Source organism: Phoca vitulina, unplaced genomic scaffold (assembly GCF_004348235.1).
Source record: "Phoca vitulina isolate PV1807 unplaced genomic scaffold, GSC_HSeal_1.0 scaffold50, whole genome shotgun sequence".
NCBI classification, from domain to species: domain Eukaryota; kingdom Metazoa; phylum Chordata; class Mammalia; order Carnivora; family Phocidae; genus Phoca; species Phoca vitulina.
Genome location: NW_022589753.1, coordinates 7721286 through 7743404, shown reverse-complemented (window position 1 = coordinate 7743404; position 22119 = coordinate 7721286). Strand labels below are relative to the sequence as shown.

Here is a 22119-nt window from a genome sequence, read left to right as displayed (position 1 = left end):
AAGAAAAAAGGGAGAGAATATGATCAGGCAGGGGAGTAGAAAAAAACCATACACTAGAGATTTAGAGTATATTTTGATCTGTTAGAAGAAACTATCTCAAGATTTTAAGGAGAGAACAACTTATATATATATGCCAAAAATACGGGTAACTACTATGAAGGGATAGAATATGACTTCCAAAAAGTGGTCGCTTTTCTGTTCAGAGAGTTGTTGCTCTTCTTTTCTTTGATCTCCTGTTGAGTTTGTAGGTGTTCAGAATGGTTTGATCCCTATCCAGCTGAATTCCTGAGAGGAGACGAAATCCAGGTCTCCTACTCCTCCGCCATCTTGCTCCGCCCCTTGCCTGATGTTTTTAAATAAAGTTTTATTGGGAGATAACCACACCATTCATTTATACATATTCTCTGGCTACTTTTTAAAAAAAAATTTTTTTTTTTTAAATTTGAGAGAGAGAATGAGATAGAGAGAGAGAGCATGAGAGGGGGGAGGGTCAGAGGGAGAAGCAGACTCCCCGCTGAGCAGGGAGCCCGATGCGGGACTTGATCCCGGGACTCCAGGATCAGGACCTGAGCCTCACTTAACCAACTGAGCCACCCAGGCGCCCTCTCTGGCTACTTTTGTGCTGCAACTGCAGAGTTCAGTAGCTCCAACAAAGACCTATGATCATCGAAGACTAAAATATTTACCCTCTGGCCCTTTACGGGAAAAGTTTTTGACACTTGCAATGGACCATAGAGACCTAAATGGTCACATCTTACGTAGGCTTTCTGATTTTGTACATGGAGGCATTATGTAATTTCCAATTAACAGAAATGTGACCAAAATTTGCTTTCTGTCACCTTTATAACTGTCCATGCGTTCTCCAGAAGTTAAATTTGTGACTCTGTTGTTCAACCCATTGTCACGGACTGCTAATAAAATTAGGAACTCAAAACAAATTCTTACTTGTTTCAGCTGCTTTGTTGGCACTGGGAGTCTCGGTGAATTTACCAGACTGTTCCTTGTTAGGAGAAGAAGCTAGTAAGTGTCAGCGATTTGAAACCCGAGCTATGCAGTTATTAAGGGTATCCAATTTTAAAGAAAATGGGGGGAAAAAACCAGTACAAATCATACAGGGGTTGGTGACAATTTAAGGCTGAAAATTAGGTGTAATAAAGCCACTACCAATAACTAGCAAGTGCACACTGAAGGAAATTGTCATGTAACTGCTAAATCTGGTGTCTGTCCACCCAGGTTGTCAGAACTGTGTGATGTGCTTATCTTTTTAGCTTCAGCAGTGGCTTATGCGGATTAACTTGTTCAAATCCAGGACTTTGAAGATATTCACAAAGCCTCATATTTTTCGAATGTGCAATCTCAAATCAGCGTGCACTCATCTCTAGGAGTGGTTCTGACTTTGTCCCCCAGGGGACATTTGACAATGTCTGGAGATAATTCTGGTTGTCAGCTGGGTTGGGGGGAGTGTGCTGCTGGCATTCAGTTGGCAAAGGCCAGGGATGCTGCTAAACATCCTGCAACTCGCAGGACACCCCACCCCCTCACACAATGAAAAATTACCTTGCCTAAAACGTCACTAGTCCTGAGATTGTGGAACCTTGATGTGCGGGAGGTGAGCTATTTCAAGATGAAATTTATTCTGTCATCAGATTCTCTAACAGTATATTTATCATTAAGATTATCTATTCTTTATGTCTAGCGAGAACTACACTTAGCTATTATCCTTGGAATAACAGTTTCCTCTTTTAAATAGAAAAAAATTTAGTTAAAAAATCAATTGACAAAAAAACGTTAACTAAAATAAGTACTACAGATGGTAAGTTGATGTGTTATATAAAATACGAAGGAGATGGTTGAATGAATTAATTTTAAGGAAATAAAAAACTGCTGTAAACTCGTGAGTGGGATTGTTCTCAAATCGTCATCTTTTTAACAACATCTGTGTTACTCCCAACGAGTCGCCCATGACCATATTCAGGGAGTCCTGTTTCATTCCCTTGGAAGAGTATTGAGATATTTAGGGTAAGTTTTTAATCCTCAGGTACTAGGTGGCTCTCCCAGAATTCTTAGGACAGAGAGTGTCCAGCGGTGAAGTTGAGAGTTCACTGGAGCTGAACAGATTTATTTCTGCTTCTTTATCTCTCTTCTGCTCATGACAGCATCTCACACTGCTCGACTTCAAAGCCTTCTGTGGGACCACTTGTGGGAAAGTACACATCACAGAGGCCCTCCTCATGGAGCATTTGTTGGAGAACTCTTTGTTGGCAGTCCCGAGTGGGAAGCACTGTGTTGTCTGTGTCTTTGTGAATATTTATGGCCTGGCTTTGCAAATTGCAAATAAAACACCTGGGGAACATGTTAAAGAGCAAATTTGTCTGGCCCCCACCCCAGGAGGTTCTGAGTCAGTAGACCTTGGCTAATCTCTAGGAATCTACATAATTAACAATTATCTTGAGTAATGCTGGACCAGCGCTGAGAGTCACTGATGCGTGATGTGTGGCAGAATGAGGAATGGCCTCGATGGTACGATTGCTCCCAACTTTTGCATTATTTTGTACCATGTGTTTGTATGTTACAAACATCCTGAGCTGCCTTTTCATAAGCCAAATTTTGGTTTTCCTTCTCTCCTGATGAACCAACATGATGTAATCTATTCCACGGTGATGCCCCCACCAATAGTTGCATGTGAATTTATGTAGTAGTATTTATGCAATTATTTGTAATATTGCACTTTTGCCCTTACTACTTAATAAAACAGAAGAAAAACAAAAAATGAAAAACAAAAATCTCCTAAACCTGCTACAGATGGATCAAAGGTGGACATCATTAGGCATGCTGAATTTGAGGAGTCTTTAGATTTCATTGAATAGCCTTTGGACATAAGCCAGGAAAAGACTGGTTTGATTGTGAAGAAAATGAACAAGTATGAAAGGAAGTTAGAAATGGTATCATTTAAGAGTGAGTCTGAAAGTTGAGGCATAATTAGGAAATATAAATTATCTTCCTAAGTGAAAATAATGTTTTGCTACAGTGGATATATTTTTGCATACCTTTAGCATGCTCAATTTCTAAAACATTTTCAGGGGCATGTGCAAAAGAAAGGGGTTGCCGATAGTAGAATGACAGCCTATTTTCCCCACTTTTTATGGAAACAGAGTGACAGTTATTCCCACTGTATTTACAGTCCTGTGGTGGTGGTCAAATTTTCAGGGAGACCGTTGTCTCATCTGCTATTCAGACATGAGTGAGATGTTGGTAAGACTTCTATGTGTCAACCACAGGACTGGAAATGTTAATTTTCATGGTGGGGTCTCTATCCTGAGAAGTGTATGTTTGAATTCTTACCAATGGCTCTTACAATGTGGCTTCTTAAAGTTCCTTAGTCCACTGGTTAATTACACTGTGGTCTGATAGCAGCAGAAGGAGGACTGGTGAAGAATGTAGATAACTGTTATTAGATTAGGCTGTAATTTTAAGATTTTGCTTAAATATCCCTACATTTTTCCATTTAAAAAATTTTAAGTATTTTATTTTGAGGCAGTTGTAGATTTATATTCAGTTTTAAGAAATCTTACACAAAGATCCTGTACCCTTTACCCAGTTTCCCTGGTGATAACATCTTCAAAAGTATAATGAAACATCATAACCAAGATATTGACATTAATACAGTCAAGATACAGGATAGTTCCATTGCTGCAAGGATCCCTCATGTTCCCTTTTGTCGACATATCCACTTCCCATCCCTAACCCCTGATAATCCCAGATCTGTCCTCCATTTGTGTAATTTTGTCATTTCAAGAATGCTATAAATAGGGTCATGTAGTATGTATCCTTTTAGGTTTGCCCCCCCACCCAGCATAATTATCTGAAGATTCATTCAAATTGTTGCAGTATTGATAGTTCAGTTGTTTTTATAGCTAAGTAGTATTCCATGATATAGATGGACCGCATTAACCTACTGAAGAATAAATGGATGTTTTCAGTTTTGCACTGATACATATCAAGCTGCTGTGAACATTTATGTTCAGATGGTGTGTGTGTTGGGGGTGGGGAAGTTTGCATTTCTCCAGGATACATTCCTAAGAAAGCAACTGTGGTCATATGTTGCTTATTTAGTTTTTAAAGAAACTACTCAGCTATGTTTCAGAGTGCCTGTACCATTCCACATTCCGACCAGCAAAGTGTAAGAGACCCAATTTCTCTGCATCCTTTCAGCACTTGGTGGTGGTATTTTTTTTTATTTTATTTTAGCCAATCTGATAGATGTGTAGTGATATTTCATTTTGGTTTTAATTTACGTTTACCTGATGGCTAATAATGTTTTCTGTGCTTCATCATCTGTGCATCCTCTTTGGTGAAATGTGTGTTCATGGTTTTTGTTTTTTGTTTTCCTTCCATTTTGTTACTGGATTGTTTGATTCTTTACTGTTGAGTTTTAAGAGTTCTTTATGTATCCAGATACTAATCTTTTGCCAGATTTGTGGTTTCCAAACATTTCTTCCCAGTCTGTAACTTGTCTTTTCGTCCTCTTCATTGGGTTTTTCACAAAGCAAAAATTTTAAGTTTTGAGAAGGTACAGTTTGGCAAGTTTTTCTTTTATGGATTGTATTTTTGGTATGAAGTCTAAGAATTCTTTGTCCAGACCATGATCCCAAATTTGGTCTTTTTTTTTTCCTAAAGTCTTAAGTTTTGTTTTATATTTAAGTCCATTGTGACTTTATTTTTGTTTAAGATGAATGTTTTAGGTTAAGGTGTTTGTTTATTGTGCTTTTTTTATATTTGTTTTTTTCCTTCAGATATTCAATTATTCCAGTGCCAGTTGTTTGAAAGGCTACCCTTTCTCTGCCGAATTACTTTTCTGTTTCTGTCTCCCTGCTTTTTTATTTCTTGATAAGTTTAATAACAATGCAAGATGAAAGCCAATAGAATCGATTTTAATTGTACTATTTTACTGATGCCTCTGGATATTTAAGAAATAACAATTCTCTTTCATTTATTTTACAGTATTAATTTTTATTAAACAAAACAAAAACAAGCAACCCCCCCCCTTCTTTTCCATGTCATTAGAAATTCCTTCTGAAATTTATTTCAAATGATATACCTATGGTATCCTATAGATAGGTAACATATATATTACTGGTGTAGCATAATTTACTATATATATTGTGTGTACTATTCATATTACTACATTTTTAATACAATGACTACCTATATTATCTTACAGATGCGTACATCTATATTGTATTATATATATTATGTACCACATACTTACTGTATATAATAGAAGTACTATCATTAACTTTGTCTTTCCTTATTTTTGAGGCTTTTGTAGTTTCTATTTATTATTATTATAAATAATAATACTAGAATTATACATTCAGTAGGATGAGGCACGTATCTTACCCTCTGTATTCAGAGCAAAACTTCAATGTGGAGTGGAGTTCATGTTCTTTTTACCACCCCAAACAAAATGATTAATGAATGTTTAGTTTACTGAGTGAGAAGAGAAAAACAGAATCTATTCAGCATTGCAGACAAGTAGTAGCAAACCTGAATTCCTCATCCACCTGCCAGTTACTAATAAAGTTGTAGAAGGCATTTTAAATTGAGTATGGTTTGAATGGCCAAATGTTTTATGTGGACTTTTTGTTTCTTCTTACTAGCTCAGAGGTTCTTTAAACTTTATAGTGCGTAAAATTTATTTATGGGTTGACTATACAAAACCGCATAAATATGGTACTTAGAAGGTGATTTAAGGATCAGGGAGATAATTGTGATTGAATACGTGCCCACCTGTCTGCTCTTGAACTCAGAATTCCTCTGTCAATTTTGGGCTGCATTTGGGCTTTTTCTTTAGGATACATTCTTATTCTTTTAAGGTTCTTCATATTTGTTGTCAGATGGCCTCTAGAGGTCACCAGGAGAGTATAAGAGTGCCACTCAGATCTCTGCTATCAGTGAATATTATCATTAATATACATCCTTATTAATTTTTAGGTTAAAACATCTCATTTTATTTTGCTTTTGGAGAACATTGTTTTTCATTTACTCATTAGCTCTTTGCACTTTCCTCTCTTTGGTATGATTAATATTTTAGTGTCTAATTTAATTTATATTGGTTATTCCAATCTCAGTAGCTTTGGTTGCTCGGATAAGAGCTCTATTCAGCCTCACTCAGTTAAGAGTGATGTTGGTGGTGGCGGGTTCCCATGGACACAGATGATTTCCAAGAAAACCAGGAGAAGTCAGCAACAGAAAGATGACAAAGGACTAAAATGTCTCTTCTGTCTGGAATAGAAATTATCTAGTTCTCTGTACCAGGTTCCACTGCTTAACTATTAGGCACATGATTCAACATGGTCGCCAACCTCAGTTTATAACCTACCAGGGTTGACCTCTCAACTCAGCCTGTGCCTCAGTATGACAGTAGTTTTTGAGTCTCTGGGTTGGACATTCTGAGGGAGAATCTGACTGGTGTTTATCAGTCACTTACTAGCTAGTCTAGTGTCTCACCCAACTCTTGACCCTCAGTTATAAGGGATGTCTTATGACACATAGGGGCCATCTCTTTATAGGGCTGTCAGTGAAGTCTTCAGCATATATTGGGCCCATGGTTTCCATATTTAATTGCATTTGAAATAAGAGCATGTGCCATGAATGCCTATATTATTTGTGCTGATTTGGGATTTTTATCTCTGGGACTTTTTCTGAAATGTTGCTACTAACACTGTTAGTGAAACGTTAAGAAATTTGCCTTTAAATATTATTTGCATTTGATTCCAATAATCAAATGATATAATATGCCTGTTGTGGAAACAGTTTTGGGTTTTAAAATTTTATTTTCCCGAAGTAGCATGATACTTATGGCTTATGAATACTTTACACATGAAAACATCAAAAAGAAAACATTTAAATGTAAATGTCAGTAATATCTCAGTCGGTGATGCTGAACTCTGTCTTTGTATTTCCTCCCAGATATATCAGCGATGCTGGCTAGTATTCAAGAAAGCTTCAAGCAAAGGTCCAAAAAGACTGGAGAAATTTTCCGATGAACGTGCTGCGTATTTTAGGTGTTATCATAAGGTAAAACTTGATTGTTGTGGCTTTCTAGAAATCTGTTCACAAATAGGTAACCTGAGTTCATTGAATCTAAAAACTTGTCTAGGTCATTTAACAAAAGTACAATTAATACTTTTTCCAAGGACAAAACATCTCTAAATTACTATTTGTTAATTGTTTAAAATAATGGACTACCGTAAAGTTTCTCTTCTGATTTTGTACTATTTGTTGTTGTTGTTTTTCCAATCTCTCGTGTAGAATTTACCATGTTCTTTTTGAATTTTCATTTTGCGTAGTAAACCCAACTCCCAACGTTGAAGCCCCTTGGGAGTAAAGATTAGGTCTCCATGTATCTAGCACATCTAGATTAGATCCTCATTCAGTGCTTGGAATGTGGGATGAGGACGAGGGGAAGAACCTGGAAAACAGATGAATGGTGAAGGAGGAGGAAGTTCTACTCATTAGTTTATTTTTTTTAAGCTTGATGACTAAATTTAATTCAGACTTGCAGTTTGAATAGTGGTAGTCAGCTTTCCTCACTAAAAATAGTAATGGTGTATTAAAATACATCCTTTGGGAGTAGAAAATGAAGGAAGATACAAGGCAGACTTGGATTTACAAATTAGCCATGTCTTTCCCTCTACAGGGCAATGTTTTTTCATGGTCCTTGTTAATGGGCAGCCTGTGTCTTTTCTCTTTTCATGAAATTATGTAAAAATGTGTGGTTAACTTCTTTTTCCCCCAAGGTGCTGGTTGTTTCTGTTTGGGGAAAATACTACTCTTGTCTATGGAGGAATTGTTTATTTTTATGACAGAACATTTTAATTGTTTCAGTATTCTATCTTGAGATTCTGATGCTTATTTGGTGAGATTTTATCAGGAGTGGGGCTACTTGCCATTTAAAATTTTATGTGAAGCCAGGGGCGCCTGGGTAGCTCAGTTGGTTAAGCGACTGCCTTTGGCTCAGGTCATGATCCTGGAGTCCCTGGATCGAGTCCCGCATCGGGCTCGCTGCTCGGCAGGGAGCCTGCTTCTCCCTCTGACCCTCCCCCCTCTCACGTGCTCTCTCTCTCTCATTCTCTCTGTCTCAAATAAATAAATAAAATCTTTAAAAAAAAAAAAATAAAATAAAATAAAATTTTATGTGAAGCCAGTAGCTTCATTAGCACAGAAATTTGGCTAGGTGATGGAAAGTGAATAATCTTTCCTTTTTATGCAAATTCTCCACAGGTGGTGAGTTTACAACTTCTTATTAAGGGCCTGTGTTGACACCTTGGTTTATCCAATAATGAAAAGCAGTAGGGCGAGCTGTATTCCTTTGCAATTTAGAGAAATAAAGCATATGCCGTGCTTTATAGGCACATCTGCACATACATAAGGAAGAAAAAGCACTAAGCAAGACTTTGAGATAAGTAGGGAAGGGAGTCAAGAGTTATATCTTCCATGTGTACTATTTCCCCACCATTTCATAATGAAGTTCCATATTCCAAGGTCGGCTTCCTTCCCAGCCTACCTTTAACGTAAGGGAGAACCCAAGGAAACCTCTTTAGGAGTCTAGAATTTCCTCCACCATTTCTCTTCCAGGTGCCACGGATGTCCACTATTCAGATAAGGGTGTTTCTCCTCAGGCAAGAGTTGGTGACTTGCAAATCTATTAGATAGGAGCCGTGATCCCTGAGGGCAGTGATAGCATACCTTTGAACCCTTGCAAATAATCTTGAGCCAATCTCAGTATTTCTATAACACCTGAAACTCCTGGCGTCCAGACGTTTTGGACCAGGTGTATTATGTCCCAGTTATCCCACACGTACCCAGTATCTTCACTAATAGTAAGATGGTGAACAATGATGCGGCAATGGCTTGCTTCATTTTTACTTGAGAGGCCTTGCCTTAAAAGGGAGCTCAAAATGCCCAAGGAGGTGTTTGGTTTATCTATAGGACAAAAGGAGAGTCTTCTCCAGGTTTCTCCTCCTTAACTGGCATTGATTCCTTCCCTCCATGTCTCAGGTCCATCAAATCCTGGTGACCAGATTTCCTACCCTGATTGACTATTTTCTTTATTGTTCTTTATCGCCTTCTCATTATAATTAACAAGGTCATCTACAGGCTTCATCTCCTAGGTGGCCAGAAGCTGTGGTTCTGCATCAGCTCTCTCTTGAGAACCTCGGCTGGTCTGTAACTTTACAATTCACCATCTGATGGCATGTTTGTGTCACCCCAAAATTCATGTGTTGAAGCCTAACCCCCAACGTGATGACATTTGGAGATGGGGCCTTTGGGAGGTGTTTAGGTCCTGAGGGTGGAGCCCTCATGGCTGGAATTAGTGCTTTTATAAAAGAGATCTCAGGGAGCTCCCTCCTTCGTTCCTCCGTGTGAGGACGCAGCCGTCTGTGAACCAGGAAGTGGTTCCACCAGACACTGAATCTGCCAGTGGCTACTTTGGGCTTCCCAGGCTCCAGAACTGTGAGAAACAAATCTCTCTTGTTTATAAGCCACCCAGTCTGTGGTAATTTGTTACAGCAGCTCAGATGGACTAAGACACCATCAGACTCTTGTCCTGTCTAGTCATTGTGTGTGACCGCTAATGTTGATCAGTCCTTTCTTGTTTTGGCAGACTTCCAAATAGAGCCCAGAAATCCCTGATTCCTCACAATCCCCTGTACCGAATATAGAAAAATAAAGAAATGGGCTATGCTTTGCTTACAGACTTTCCCATACCTAAGAGAAGAAAGAAGACAAGTGAGGAATACTTTATAGGAACTCCCCAAATCCAGTCTGTCAGCAAGTGGTGTTGGCTCTGTGTTCAACATGCGTAGAGACTCCAGACATTCTCACAACCTCTGTTGCTACCGCTGTGGTCCAAGCCACTGGGCTGCCTAATGCCCAGCCCTCTAGAGTCTATTCAAAACACTCATATCACATCATGGCACTCCATGCAAAACCCTCAGCCAGGTCTTTATAATGGCCTACACAGTCACATGATTTGATCCCTTGTCCCCTGTTTCACCTCATCTGCTCAGTCCCCCCATCCCACTTTACTCTGCGGCAGGCACCCTGGGCTCTCTGCTTTCCTGAGAGCACTGTGTGTGGTGTTTCCTTTTCTGGAATGCCCTCCCCACAAATATCCATGTAGCTCATTTCCCTATGTTGTTCAGGTCATTGCTCAAATTCCTCCTCTAAGAGAGGCTGTTCCTTGATCTCTTATTTAATATAGAATCCTTTGACACACCCTGTCCATCTCTGTTTTTCTCTTCAGCACTTATCACTACATGTATATTTGTTTGGTTATTTCTTACTGTCTTCCCCACACCACAACCATAAAATAAGGCCCACAAGAGCAGGTTTTATTGGGGGGGGGGTGGTGGAGGCATGGTTCACTATCAGTGATCATTGCCTAATACATAGTAGACATATTTTAAACTATTGGTTGAGAAGCAATGAATATTATCAATAGATGAGACAGAGTACATACAAATGGCTTTGTGTCATATTCTTACTTAGCTTACCAAAAGAAATCTGTACTTGAGATGACTGAAGCCAGGAAGAGGAATCTTGATTTGAAGGATATGGGGTGGATAGTGATGGGGGCAGAAAAAGCCAAGGTTGGGAAGTTTTAGGAGGACAGACTCAAATGTAAAACCAAAGTGGATTATAATGATCCCCCCAGAATGTGAACCAAGTAAGGGAAGATTGAGGACAAACTTGTCCTATTTCAGACTTCTACCTGCTGGCTTTGGAATTTAATATGTAAATCTTTGAGGACTGTGGTAAGCCACATTCTCTTTCATCTATAATAATCATTAACCAAAGTTCAAAGCATTAGAATGGAAGAATTATCTACATTAAGCCTCCAAGCCCTTGATGAGTTCCTGTAGCCATTCATCCTCCTTACTCTCTCAGATCTGATAGATTTAGTATTAATCTCTTGGGGGCATATAAAAAGCCAGAATAACTCTGCAATATGCATTTTTTATCTAAATGCTGTGTAATTTATGAATCTTGATAATAAAATACTGAGGTTATAAGTAACACACCGTGACCAGATTTCAGAATTTATTCGAATATAAATAAAGCAATTTCTGAAAGAAATGAGGAACTGTCCGTTATGCTTTTTGATCAGTACAGTGGTGGTGTGGAGGAAATCTGTAGCATTGATGAGACCACAGCTTCTTTTGTTTCATTCTTAAGAGATATTATTAAGAAAAAAAATTGCCACTTTTGCATATCTGATTCTTATTAGAAGTTATAAAACAGGAAATTGACTGCAGAATTTTAAAACTTGATGCCTTCCTCTCTGAAAATGTAGCTAAAGATGAGCTCATGAAAAAAAATTGGAAAATAAATACATGAATAATGCACATACAGAACAATTCATTTTTCATTTCTTTACCTCTTCCATGAGGTTCCCCTCAAGCACCACTGCTGTCAGAGATGGCTGTGAAATTGATTAACTGTAATTGCAACAATATTAATACTCCAGTGACTTTAAATATAGTTCCCGACCTTCTTGTTAAAGGCAAGTTCCACTGTTTTCATTCAGGAAATCAAAGTGGCTCACCCCAAGCAGAAGGGGTTGAGCGTTTCTATGAATAATTTTATTTTTTCAAAATGAATAACAATTGGAAGGCAATCTAAGTGGAAGGAAGACCATCTACTGTTTTTGAGACCAAGCCAAATGGTGGCGTGGGAAGTATGCCGGACCCAGATTTGGGAAACCTGCTTTCTAATCCTGGCTTTGCCACCGTACATGGATGATAGGTTACTTCAGTTCTGTGTAAGGGTGACCTCTGTTGAAAGACACATATTGAGCATTTTAAGAGTTTATTTGAGCAAAAAATCGATTCAAGTCATATAGCACCAAACTGGAAGTGGTAGGAATCCCCCACCAAGAGGAGTTGGGGAGGGACTTTTATTGTGAAAAGGAGGAAGCAAAGTAAGGCAGTTATTGATTGGCTGTAGCTTAAAGCCTAATTGGCTGTGATTGGTTGTCCTTAACATTTTGACTTCATCACCTTGAGGCATTTACAGGCTCGCGATTTGGTTTGCTTCCATAGGCTCTCAGGGCATGAGAGCCACATCAGTCTAATGGTCTCCTTGTTTAATTAATGTTAACACCTCCAAGGTAAGTCACAGCCTGGCTTCTCCATCATCACACATTGCTGAGCCTGCAGGATTCAGTTCACTCTGGGCCAGAAGGACAGTTCTGATTCTCTAATACAGTGTTTCCCAAAATGTATTCCAGGGACTCTGAAAGAAGGGAGTTCCAGGAGGACCAGGGTTCTGTGGTCAAAGAAGTTTGGGAACTGCAACATTGTCATCCATTCTTGAGATTCCTAATCCACTGTAGCTTATCAGAGCCTCTGAGGAGACCCACAGTTAGGACACCTGAGTAACTTTGAGTCAACATTTCCAAAACTAATTGGGCTATGGAGCTACTTTTTTTTTTTTTTTAAATCAAATGTTCCATGGAACAAATAAGTTTAATTCTAAGGAACACAGTTTTGGATATGCTGCTTATGTGTGTTACCTTGTTTATTAAATGTCTGGCCTGTTGTTATTTCAACAGTGAGCATCTGGGGATGGTCATTCCTACTTCACCAGAATCAGAGAGTTAACTTGTGTATCAAATGAATACATGTTCATGAATGTATCAGAAAAATGGGAGACCCTCTCACTGCAAAGAGTAATAGCCATTATTATTATTATTTTTTTGCGGTTTTTTTTTTTTTTTTAAGATTTTATTTATTTGACAGAGAGACACACAGGGAGAGAGGGAACACAAGCAGGGAGCCCGATGCAGGGCTTGATCCCAGGACCCTGGGATCATGACTAGCCATTATTATTTTTGCCAAGAGTTATTTGTTCTGTCATTCTGTCCTTCCTAAGTGAGTAGGTCACTTTCCATCTCCCAAACCCATTGTTAGACCTGTTCTTGGTTTCTGCAAAAGTAGGATTCCAGGTTCTTCACAGTAGGCTAACATCCTAAAAATCATTTCTCTAGAATTTCCACCAGCTTATCACTAGTGTGTGTGTGTCTGCGTGTCTGTGTGTCTGTGTGTTGATGTTTTCTGTACTAATGACTCATTCTTGTTTACTCAGCTTCTTTCTCTTCTAAATCATTTCCTCTTGTGACGTAGCTGTCTATGATACATCTTTTCAAAATTTTACCGTATATCATAGCCTCTTTTTTCAATACTCACACACTAGCTTTGGAGTCATTCCCTCTTTGTGCAAGAAACTACCCACCAGACCCTGTTCTGGAAGCTGCATTCACTTACACCAGTAAGTACATCCCTCTTCACATCTCCACAGATTAAATTATAACTTATTACTCGGAAGCTTTTCCCAGATGGTAAATGCTTCCATATCCACATTTCTTAGGCAAAGGTAGAGTGGATAGAAGGGGTTAACTATAGTACCCAAACCACATTTTCCTGTTCTAAGTATTCAAGGAGATAAAAGTATGCACCAGTGTGCCAGAGGCTTCTGAAATATGTTCACCATTGAATTAACTATCTTTCCTATCCGAGCCTGGTTCCTTTCTGGAGTTCCATGTCTCAGTGTGAGGCACTGAAATCCATTCTGTTAATCAAGTCTGAAGCCAAGGAATTGTCCTAGATTCACCCTCTTCCTTATGCCTTCTCTTGTCTAGTCCATCACCACGTTTGCTCATACTCCTGCCCTTGCACGGACACCCTTTCTTCCCTGGTCCATGTGGCAGACATTAATCGATCCCTTGAAGTCCCTCCTGTGTCTTTACCTCCCCGGGACTCTTCCTGACCCACCCCAAGTTAGCCTGTCTTCTGGGCCCCTTCTGCCTGGATGCCCCTATCGTATTGAAAGCAGTGATTTGTTTTCATGCTGGTGGCAGATTCTCTCTGGTTGGTGCTGACCCCTTAATCATACCCTTTCTTCCTTGGTGATGGATGGCTGATTTTTAGCTGAACACAAGGTTACCTAAAGAAAATAGCCCGATGTAGTGAGGTATGACCATATGAACTAAATCCTGGCCTGAGTGTAAGCAGGGAATGTGATATGTCTTTCATCTCTTTCTCTTTCCTGTTGATTAGAAAATGGACATTAGCCATCTTGGCCCACAAAATGGAAAAGACCATGGGTTGAGGATGGCAAAGCAACAGGACATGTCCCATAAAAGTGTAGAGAGAGATGTCAGGGACTGGTCTGTGCTCCCTGACGCCATATGTCCCAGTCTGGTTCAGGCTGCAGTAACAAAATATCATAGACAGGTGATTCGTATAATAGGAATTCACTTCTTGTGGTTCTGGAGGTTATAAGTCCAAGATCAGGGTGCCAGCATGGTCAGATTCTGGTGAAGGCCCTCTCCTGTGTTTCAGATTGCTGACTTTTTGGTGTGTCCATATGTGGTGGAAGGAATGAGGGAGCTCCCAGGATTCTCTTTTATAAAAGCAATGATTCCATTCCTGAGGGCTCCACCGCCGTGATGGAATCACTTCTAATACCATCACACTGGGCATTGGGTTTCAACATACGAATTTTGGGAGGACACAGATATTCAGCCTATAGCACCACAGAACACCAGGTCAGCCCTAGACTCTCTCTGTTTCTCTCATGTGAGAGGAGTAACTCCCATTGTATTCAAACCTCATAATCTTGGATTTTTTCTCGTGTGCAGCAGAGAACTGGTAGAGTTTACCCTAACTGGTAGAGACAATAGAATACATTTTCCTCATTGCCCAGTGCACTCTGGGTAGGGAACTCTGTTACAACCAAGAGGATCCTGCTATGATCCTCTCTGTTGGATTGTGATTTCCTTAAAGGTGGGAACTGTGCTTTATTCAGCTTTGTGTGTCCTTGGGGCCCACCATAGTGTCTGGTACAGTAGCTGCTTTAGATCCCAGGAACACTTAGGGAGCCCAGGAAATGATCTGTGGCCTAGCTATACTAGTATTGTATAGTGGAGATGTTAGGAAACCCTTTGGTGTATGGAGCATAAAAAGAGCTGTGTGGATCATTTGCAACGACGTGGATGGAACTGGAGGGTATTATGCTGAGCGAAATAAGTCAAACAGAGAAAGACATGTATCATATGACCTCACTGATATGAGGAATTCTTAATCTCAGGAAACAAACTGAGGGTTGCTGGAGTGGGGGCTGGGGTGGGAGGGATGGGGTGACTGGGTGATGGACACTGGGGAGGGTATGTGTTCTGGTAAGCGCTGTGAATTGTGCAAGCCTGTTGAATCTCAGATCTGTACCTCTGAAACAAATAATGCAATATATGTTAAGAAAGAAAAAAAGAAGAAGAATGTAGCAGGAGGGGAAGAATGAAGGGGGGAAAATTGGAGGGGGAGAAGAACCATGAGAGACCATGGACTCTGGAAAACAAACTGAGGGTTCTAGAGGGGAGGGGGTTGGGTGGATGGGTTAGCCTGGTGATGGGTATTGAGGAGGGCACGTTCTGCATGGAGCACTGGGTGTTATGCACAAACAATGAATCATGGAACACTATATCTAAAACTAATGATGTAATGTATGGGGATTAACATAACAATAAAAAAATTAAAAAAAAAAAAAAGAGCTGTGTGGATCATGCCAAATTCTCGGTCATTGGAAATTACTGCATGGTTTTGTCTTACAGAGAAGACTGTCTAATAATAAAGACAGCCCTGTCACAGTTGTAGAGATACCTAAATTTTTAAAAATCTATATAAAATACACACAAGGTTAAAAAAATCAAATGATATTGAAGGGCTGATGATAAAAATTAACTTTTGCTTATTTCATCTCTCCCTTCCAATTGTGGGCTGAATTATGTATGTTTAAGTCCTAACCCTGGCTGCCTATGAATATGGCCTTATTTGGAAATAGGGTCTTTGTAGATGTCATCAATTTAGGATGAGGTTACTGGATTTGGTGTTCTGGTAAGAAAAGACGCAGACACACCGGGAAAGATGGGAGCAGAGACTGGAATGATACAGCCACAAACCAGGGGATGCCAGGGATTGTGGGCCACTGCCAGAAGCTAGGGGAGAAGCCTGGAACAGATTCTCCCTCAGAGCCTTCAATAGGAACCACCCCCGCTGACACCTTGATTTTGGGTTTAGGCCTGCAGAGAGAAGACATTTCTGATGTTCAGGATGCCCAGTTTGTGATGCTTTGTTATGGCAGCCCTAGGAAGCTCATACACCTCCCCAGGCCTAATCACTACCTTCGTAACTTGCTTTCATTTTCTTGGTAGTTGTTTCTGTAACTCTAAATGATATGTTTTATCTCTCTTATTTTGTCAGCCTCCTACATTATGAACAGATTCCCCATGTTAGGAAGTTAATGATGTGGCTCACCTACACAGTCCCTCACCAAATCTTTCCTTTTCCTTATGAATGTTGGTGATTACGTTATTTTAAAGAACTACTGATTATATCTGCAACATTCGATAACATACTTAAACATCTGTGCCTTTCCCCATTAATGTTGGGAAGTATTTCTTGACACAAAACCTCATATGATGAAGGTAGCTCTTTCCTCTACCCTTTACCTGTCTCTGCTCCAACTTGTCGGGTTTTCTTCGCTTCCATCTTATCCAACTCCAGATTATTGCTGCCTTATAGAAGTAGGAGCCCACTGTTGTCACGCAGTCCACTCTTTGAAGAGAAACTGGAAATGCAGATTTTTTTTTGGTGAGAACTTCTAACATTTAAGTGTATTTGTAAAATACAGCATAGACCAAATCAAACATCTCTCTGAGTTGCACTGACTCATAGGCTCTCCCACCCAAACCTTTTTTTAATCTTTGAGTTACTTCTTGAATAATAGTAGAAGGATAAAGTGACAATCTTGCAGGAGTCCACATGAGACAGTATACTTAGTAGGTCGACTATTTTAGCATGTATAAACTACCAACAAAACTGTCATAATACTTTGTGATGAATAGAACATCTTATTTCCTTTCGGTTATTTATATTGGGCTTATGTGTGTATATATATATATGTGCATCATGATGAAAAACTTCACCAACACTTCAGCTACAATAGGATTTTCATCAGAGCCACACACATTCGTCATGAGATCTTATTTTAGTCCAAAACACCCATGAAAGCTGTCAAAGATAGGTTTATTCTGTATGCCTCCCTTACAAGAGTAGAAGAAGACACAGAGAACCAAATCAGAGAGAAAGAAAAGTCTAACGGGTAGCATAGCCATGCTTGATTCAAGACTGAGGGTGGTGTCAGTCCAAATTGTAACACTTCAACCGTGGTGTCCGTCCTGGCCATTGGGTCCTATATCATCTGTGAGTTGTAAAACAAGCTGGTTTCAAAGCGATGCCTCTAAAGGATCTTTTGTTTGAGGCTTCCCATCACCCTTAGCATCATATCTAAACCCACTGCTATTAGCACAAACTAAGGCCTTGAGTGATTGTGCTCCAGCACACATCTCAGACTATCCCATGCCCCTCATCACCTTGCTGCACTTTTGTTCCATCTCAGGACCTTTGCATCTGCTGTTCCTTTGGTCTGCAAAGCCTTTCCCATGGTTTCTTCTCTTACTTTATTTTATTTTTTATTTTTTTAAGATTTTATTTATTTATTTGACACAGAGAGAGAGCAAGCACAAAAAGGGGGAGTGGCAGGCAGTGGGAGAGGGAGAAGCAGGCTCCCCACTGAGCAGGGAGGCTGATGCAGGACTCGATCCCAGGACCCCAGGATCATGACCTGAGCCGAAGGCAGACGCTTAACCGCTGAGCCACCCAGGCGCCCGCTTACTTTAGATACTAACTTAAATATCATTGCCTCAAAAAGGCCTTATTTGAACCCTCTGTGCAAGTCTGAATCACATTTCTTATTAAATTCATAACACTTATCACTATTGAAAGTATGTCATTCATTTACTTCTATGCTTGTTTAGTGCTAGTTAACAGTAAGCCCCAGGAGGCCAGGGATCCTGTCTTGTGTGTTCAGCTCTGCGCCATCAGCATCTTTATCAACATAGGGAATATAATAAGCATTCATTAAATGTTGGTTGAATTTGTGGTAGAAGGGAGAATATAGTACACCATGGGTTTGGGGAAAGAAAGGCTGTTCACTACATTTAAATTTTGTCTTAAGTTTCTAATCGACAAAGTGGGAAAAAGATAATAAGACTGGCTTCACAAGGTTATGTGAAGATTTTTTAAAAATAATGTAAGGTGGGCACTTTATACTTTGTAAGCCCTTTGGAATAAATTATAAATAACTTCTTTAAATACATGTGCTTTTGGACAATACTGTTTAAGCTAGAGGTTTTCCGTTGATCATTCTAATAGTTGATATTTATTGAGACCTTACTTTGTCCCAATAGGCACTGAACACAATACTTCAGATATGTTAGTTCAATTCCACAGCAGTTTTATGAGACAGAGAGTATTATCATTCCCATTTTACAGATGAGGAAATTCAGGATGAGTGAAGTTGAGGAACATGCCCAAAATTATACAGTTGGGAAGTGACAGAATTAGAGATGGAGCCTAGGCATTCTGGCTCCAGAGCCCACATTCTTAATACCCATGGTACACTACCTCCCAGAGATAGAGTCTTAGTTCACATGATACCTTGTTTAGATGGCCCAGCGTTTAGGTAAATAAAAGAAAGAACTGTTCTCATTGAAGCAGGAATGGAGGTTGGAGTGGGGAAGAGAGATCCCCACATTCATTCTTACCCCACTGGTCCTCATGTTCCCAGAGGCTCATAGAGATATTCCGAAGAACACAGGTGAAAACTATTTGTTTACATTTTTCAACGTTACACTTTATTTTGAGATAATTGTAGATTTATATTCCGTGGTAAGAAATAACATGGAGAAAATGTATATCCTTTATCCAGTTTTTCCCAGTGGAAACATTTTGCAAATGTATTATATAAATGAAAACATTATATTAAACCTAGCCAGGATCCTGACATTAATACAATCCAGTGATTTCATTCAGATTTGCCTAGGTTTACCCGTACTCACGTGTGTGCATGTGTTTATTTCTGTGCAATTTTCTCACCTGTGGGCTTCTTTACCCGCCACCTTAGTTAATTAGAATGATTCCATCAGCAAAAGGATCCCTTGTGTTTCCTTTTGTAATTACATCTCCCAAGTCCCTACCCCAGCAGGCACTAATATGTTTTTTATAATTTTTTCTTTTCAAGAATCATGCAGTATATAACCTTTGGAAATTGGCTTTCTTTACTCACCATAATTTCCTTGAGATTGATCCAAGTTGTTGTGTGTGTCAATAACCCTTTTTATTGCTAAGCAGTATTCCTTAGTATGGATTACCACAGGTTGTTTATATTCACTGATGGAAGAACATCTGGGTTGTTTCTAGTTTTTGGTTATTACAAATACAACTTTTATTTCTCTGGGATAAATTCCCAAGGGTGCAATTGCTAGATAATATGGGGTGGCATTTTTAGTTTTATAAGAAACTGCCAAACTGTGTTACAGAGTTGCTGTGCCATTTTACATTCTCACCAGCAACATATGAGTGGTCTAGTTTTTCTGCATCTTCACCAGCATTTGGTGTTGTCACTGTTTTTTATTTTATTTATTCTGATAGTGACATCTCATGTTGGTTTTAATTTGTGTCCCCTAATGGCTAATGATGTGGAACATATTTTTATACAGTTAACTTGCCATCTGTATATTTTTTTCTATGAAATACCTCTTCATGTATTTTCCCAATTTTTAACTATTGAATTTTGGAAGTTTTTATTTTATTTTATTTATTTTTGGTTTGGGTTTTTTTATAGTTTTTTTTTAATATAGTCTAGATATGAGTCCTTTGTCATATATGTGGTTGCAAATAATTTCTCCCATTCCACAGCTTATCTTTTTATCCTCTTAACAAGGTCTTTTGCAGAACAAAAGTTTTAATTTGGATGATGTCCAGTATTTGAATTTTTACTTTTATGGAATATGCTTTTGGTATCAAATGTAAGAACTCTTTGGCCTAGCTTTATTTATTTATTTATTTATTTATTTATTTATTTATTAAAGATTTTATTTATTTATTTGACAGAGAAAGAGAACACAAGCAGGGGGAGTGGGAGAGGGAGAAGCAGGCTTCCGCCGTGCAGGGAGCCCAATGCGGGGCTCGATCCCAGGACCCTGGGATTATGACCTGAGTGGAAGGCAGACACTTAACCGACTGAGCCACACAGGCGCCCCTGGCCTAGCTTTAGATGCTGAACATTTTCTCCATTTGTTTGTTTGTTTTTCCCCAAACATTTTATAGTTTTATGTTACACATTTAATTCCATGAATCACTTTGAGTTTAGTTTTTGTATAAGCTATCAGAGGTAGGTTGAGTTTCATTCTTTTTACCTATGGATTTCCAATTACTCCAATACCATTTGTTTAAAAAAAATTATTCTTTTGGCATTGACTTGCTTTTGCACATTTGTCAAAAATCATTTGGGCATATTAGCATGGGTCTATTCCTGAGTTCTCTATTCTTTTCCATTGAGCCATATATCTATCTCTCTGCTAAATGTCATACCCTCTTGATTACTGTAGATGTGTAATAATCTTTAATATGGATACAATTATTCTCTTTTCCAAGATTGTTTTAGCTATTCTTGTGTCTTTTCATAAAATTTTAAATGGAGCTGGTCTGTGTCTACAGAAAACCCATGTCAGGATCTTGAGAAGAATTACATTAAACCTATATATATATCAAATTGTGGGAAAACTAACATCTCTTCTATGTCAAGTCTTTCACTTCATGAACATGGTATGTCACCCCATTTACTTGAATCTTTTAAAATTTCTTTCATCAGCATTTTGTAATGTTCCACCTCCATATCCTATACATGTTTTGTTGAGTTTATACCTGATTATTTCATTTAATTTGCATGAGGTTTAAAGCCCTTTTGGTTTAAAAACTTAACTTGTTTAAACCAGTCATTTCGGACCTATGACCTGATAAAACAATCATGTCGTTTAAATGACTTTTTTCTTATCCCACAGTTATTTGACTTATCATTTGAAATGATTAGTTGTCCTTCCGTTTTGGATAGAGTCCCCAGTTTTTGAGGGTTTATGAAAATTTAATCTGCTTACTCTACCATTATTAGTTTGTTTGACTTAGTTACATTGTTAAGAAACACACATATACACATACCAAAATAAGGACAAGACAAATAGAAAATTAGCTACAAACTTCATTGATTATAAATGCTTTTTGCCCCCATGCATATATATTTTTACATGAATTTCTTAGAAGCATATCTTTTGGACTTGATCTGTGTGGAAACACTAGACTGTAATTCAGGTGCGTACAAAAGCTCTCAATAAATGATGTCAAAAGAAAAAAAGTAGGTTTTCTCAAGTTGGTGAAAAATTAGTCAAATGATTTTTGGGTGTGGAAGAAATCACAGAATGTTGTTGGCCAAGTGAGTCACTAGTGAAGGAGATGTGTTGACAAAGGATGGAGATCCACTTCCTTCATCTAAAATTTTTTGGCAGGTTTCTTCCTTTTGTTTTTCTCTTCTTTTTTTTAAAGTTATAAACATCACACAGTAACAAATTTAAACAATTCTGAAGTGCATGGAGTAAAAGAAAAGAAAAGAACCTTATCCTGGACCCTAGTCCCAGTCCTCAGAAAAATATACTAATAGATTGTGTACTTTTCAGTCTCTTTTCTCTCTGTATACAAAGAGAAACATATTCTCACACATACACAGATGATATTTTTAAAGCAAAAATGGAGTAATTCATTATATGCTATTATACATATTTTGTTTAAGGAGATTGTAAATACGGTTTTCCCCAGGACATTCACTCATTGTGAGCCTCAAGTCCTTTCATAACTTTTAGTAGGAATTCCTTTCCCATTCACAATATTCTGGTTTACGAGATAAACTAAATGGTCACATTAATTATACTAGTATCCTTTCCCTCACATTTTGACTGTAATTCCAAGTCAGTATTTAGTGGTTACACCTCATTAATTTAATAGCTTAAGAGTACACTTAAATATTGATGGACCCAAATCTGTTTAAAAATACCCAAATCAATGGACAAAGGGGTTTCCAATTTTTTGCTAATACAGATTCTAT

At 38.6% G+C, this 22119-nt stretch overlaps 1 protein-coding gene across 1 annotated transcript in view; it reads left to right on the top strand.

Annotated features, from left to right (window-relative positions):
- DOK5 (docking protein 5) overlaps window positions 1-22119 on the top strand; it is a 164193-nt gene that overhangs the window by 68689 nt on the left and 73385 nt on the right. Inside the window, exon 2 of the mRNA XM_032387786.1 lies at window positions 6973-7080. Coding sequence (XP_032243677.1) covers window positions 6973-7080 — 108 coding nt within the window. The remainder of the gene's footprint in view (window positions 1-6972; window positions 7081-22119) is intronic.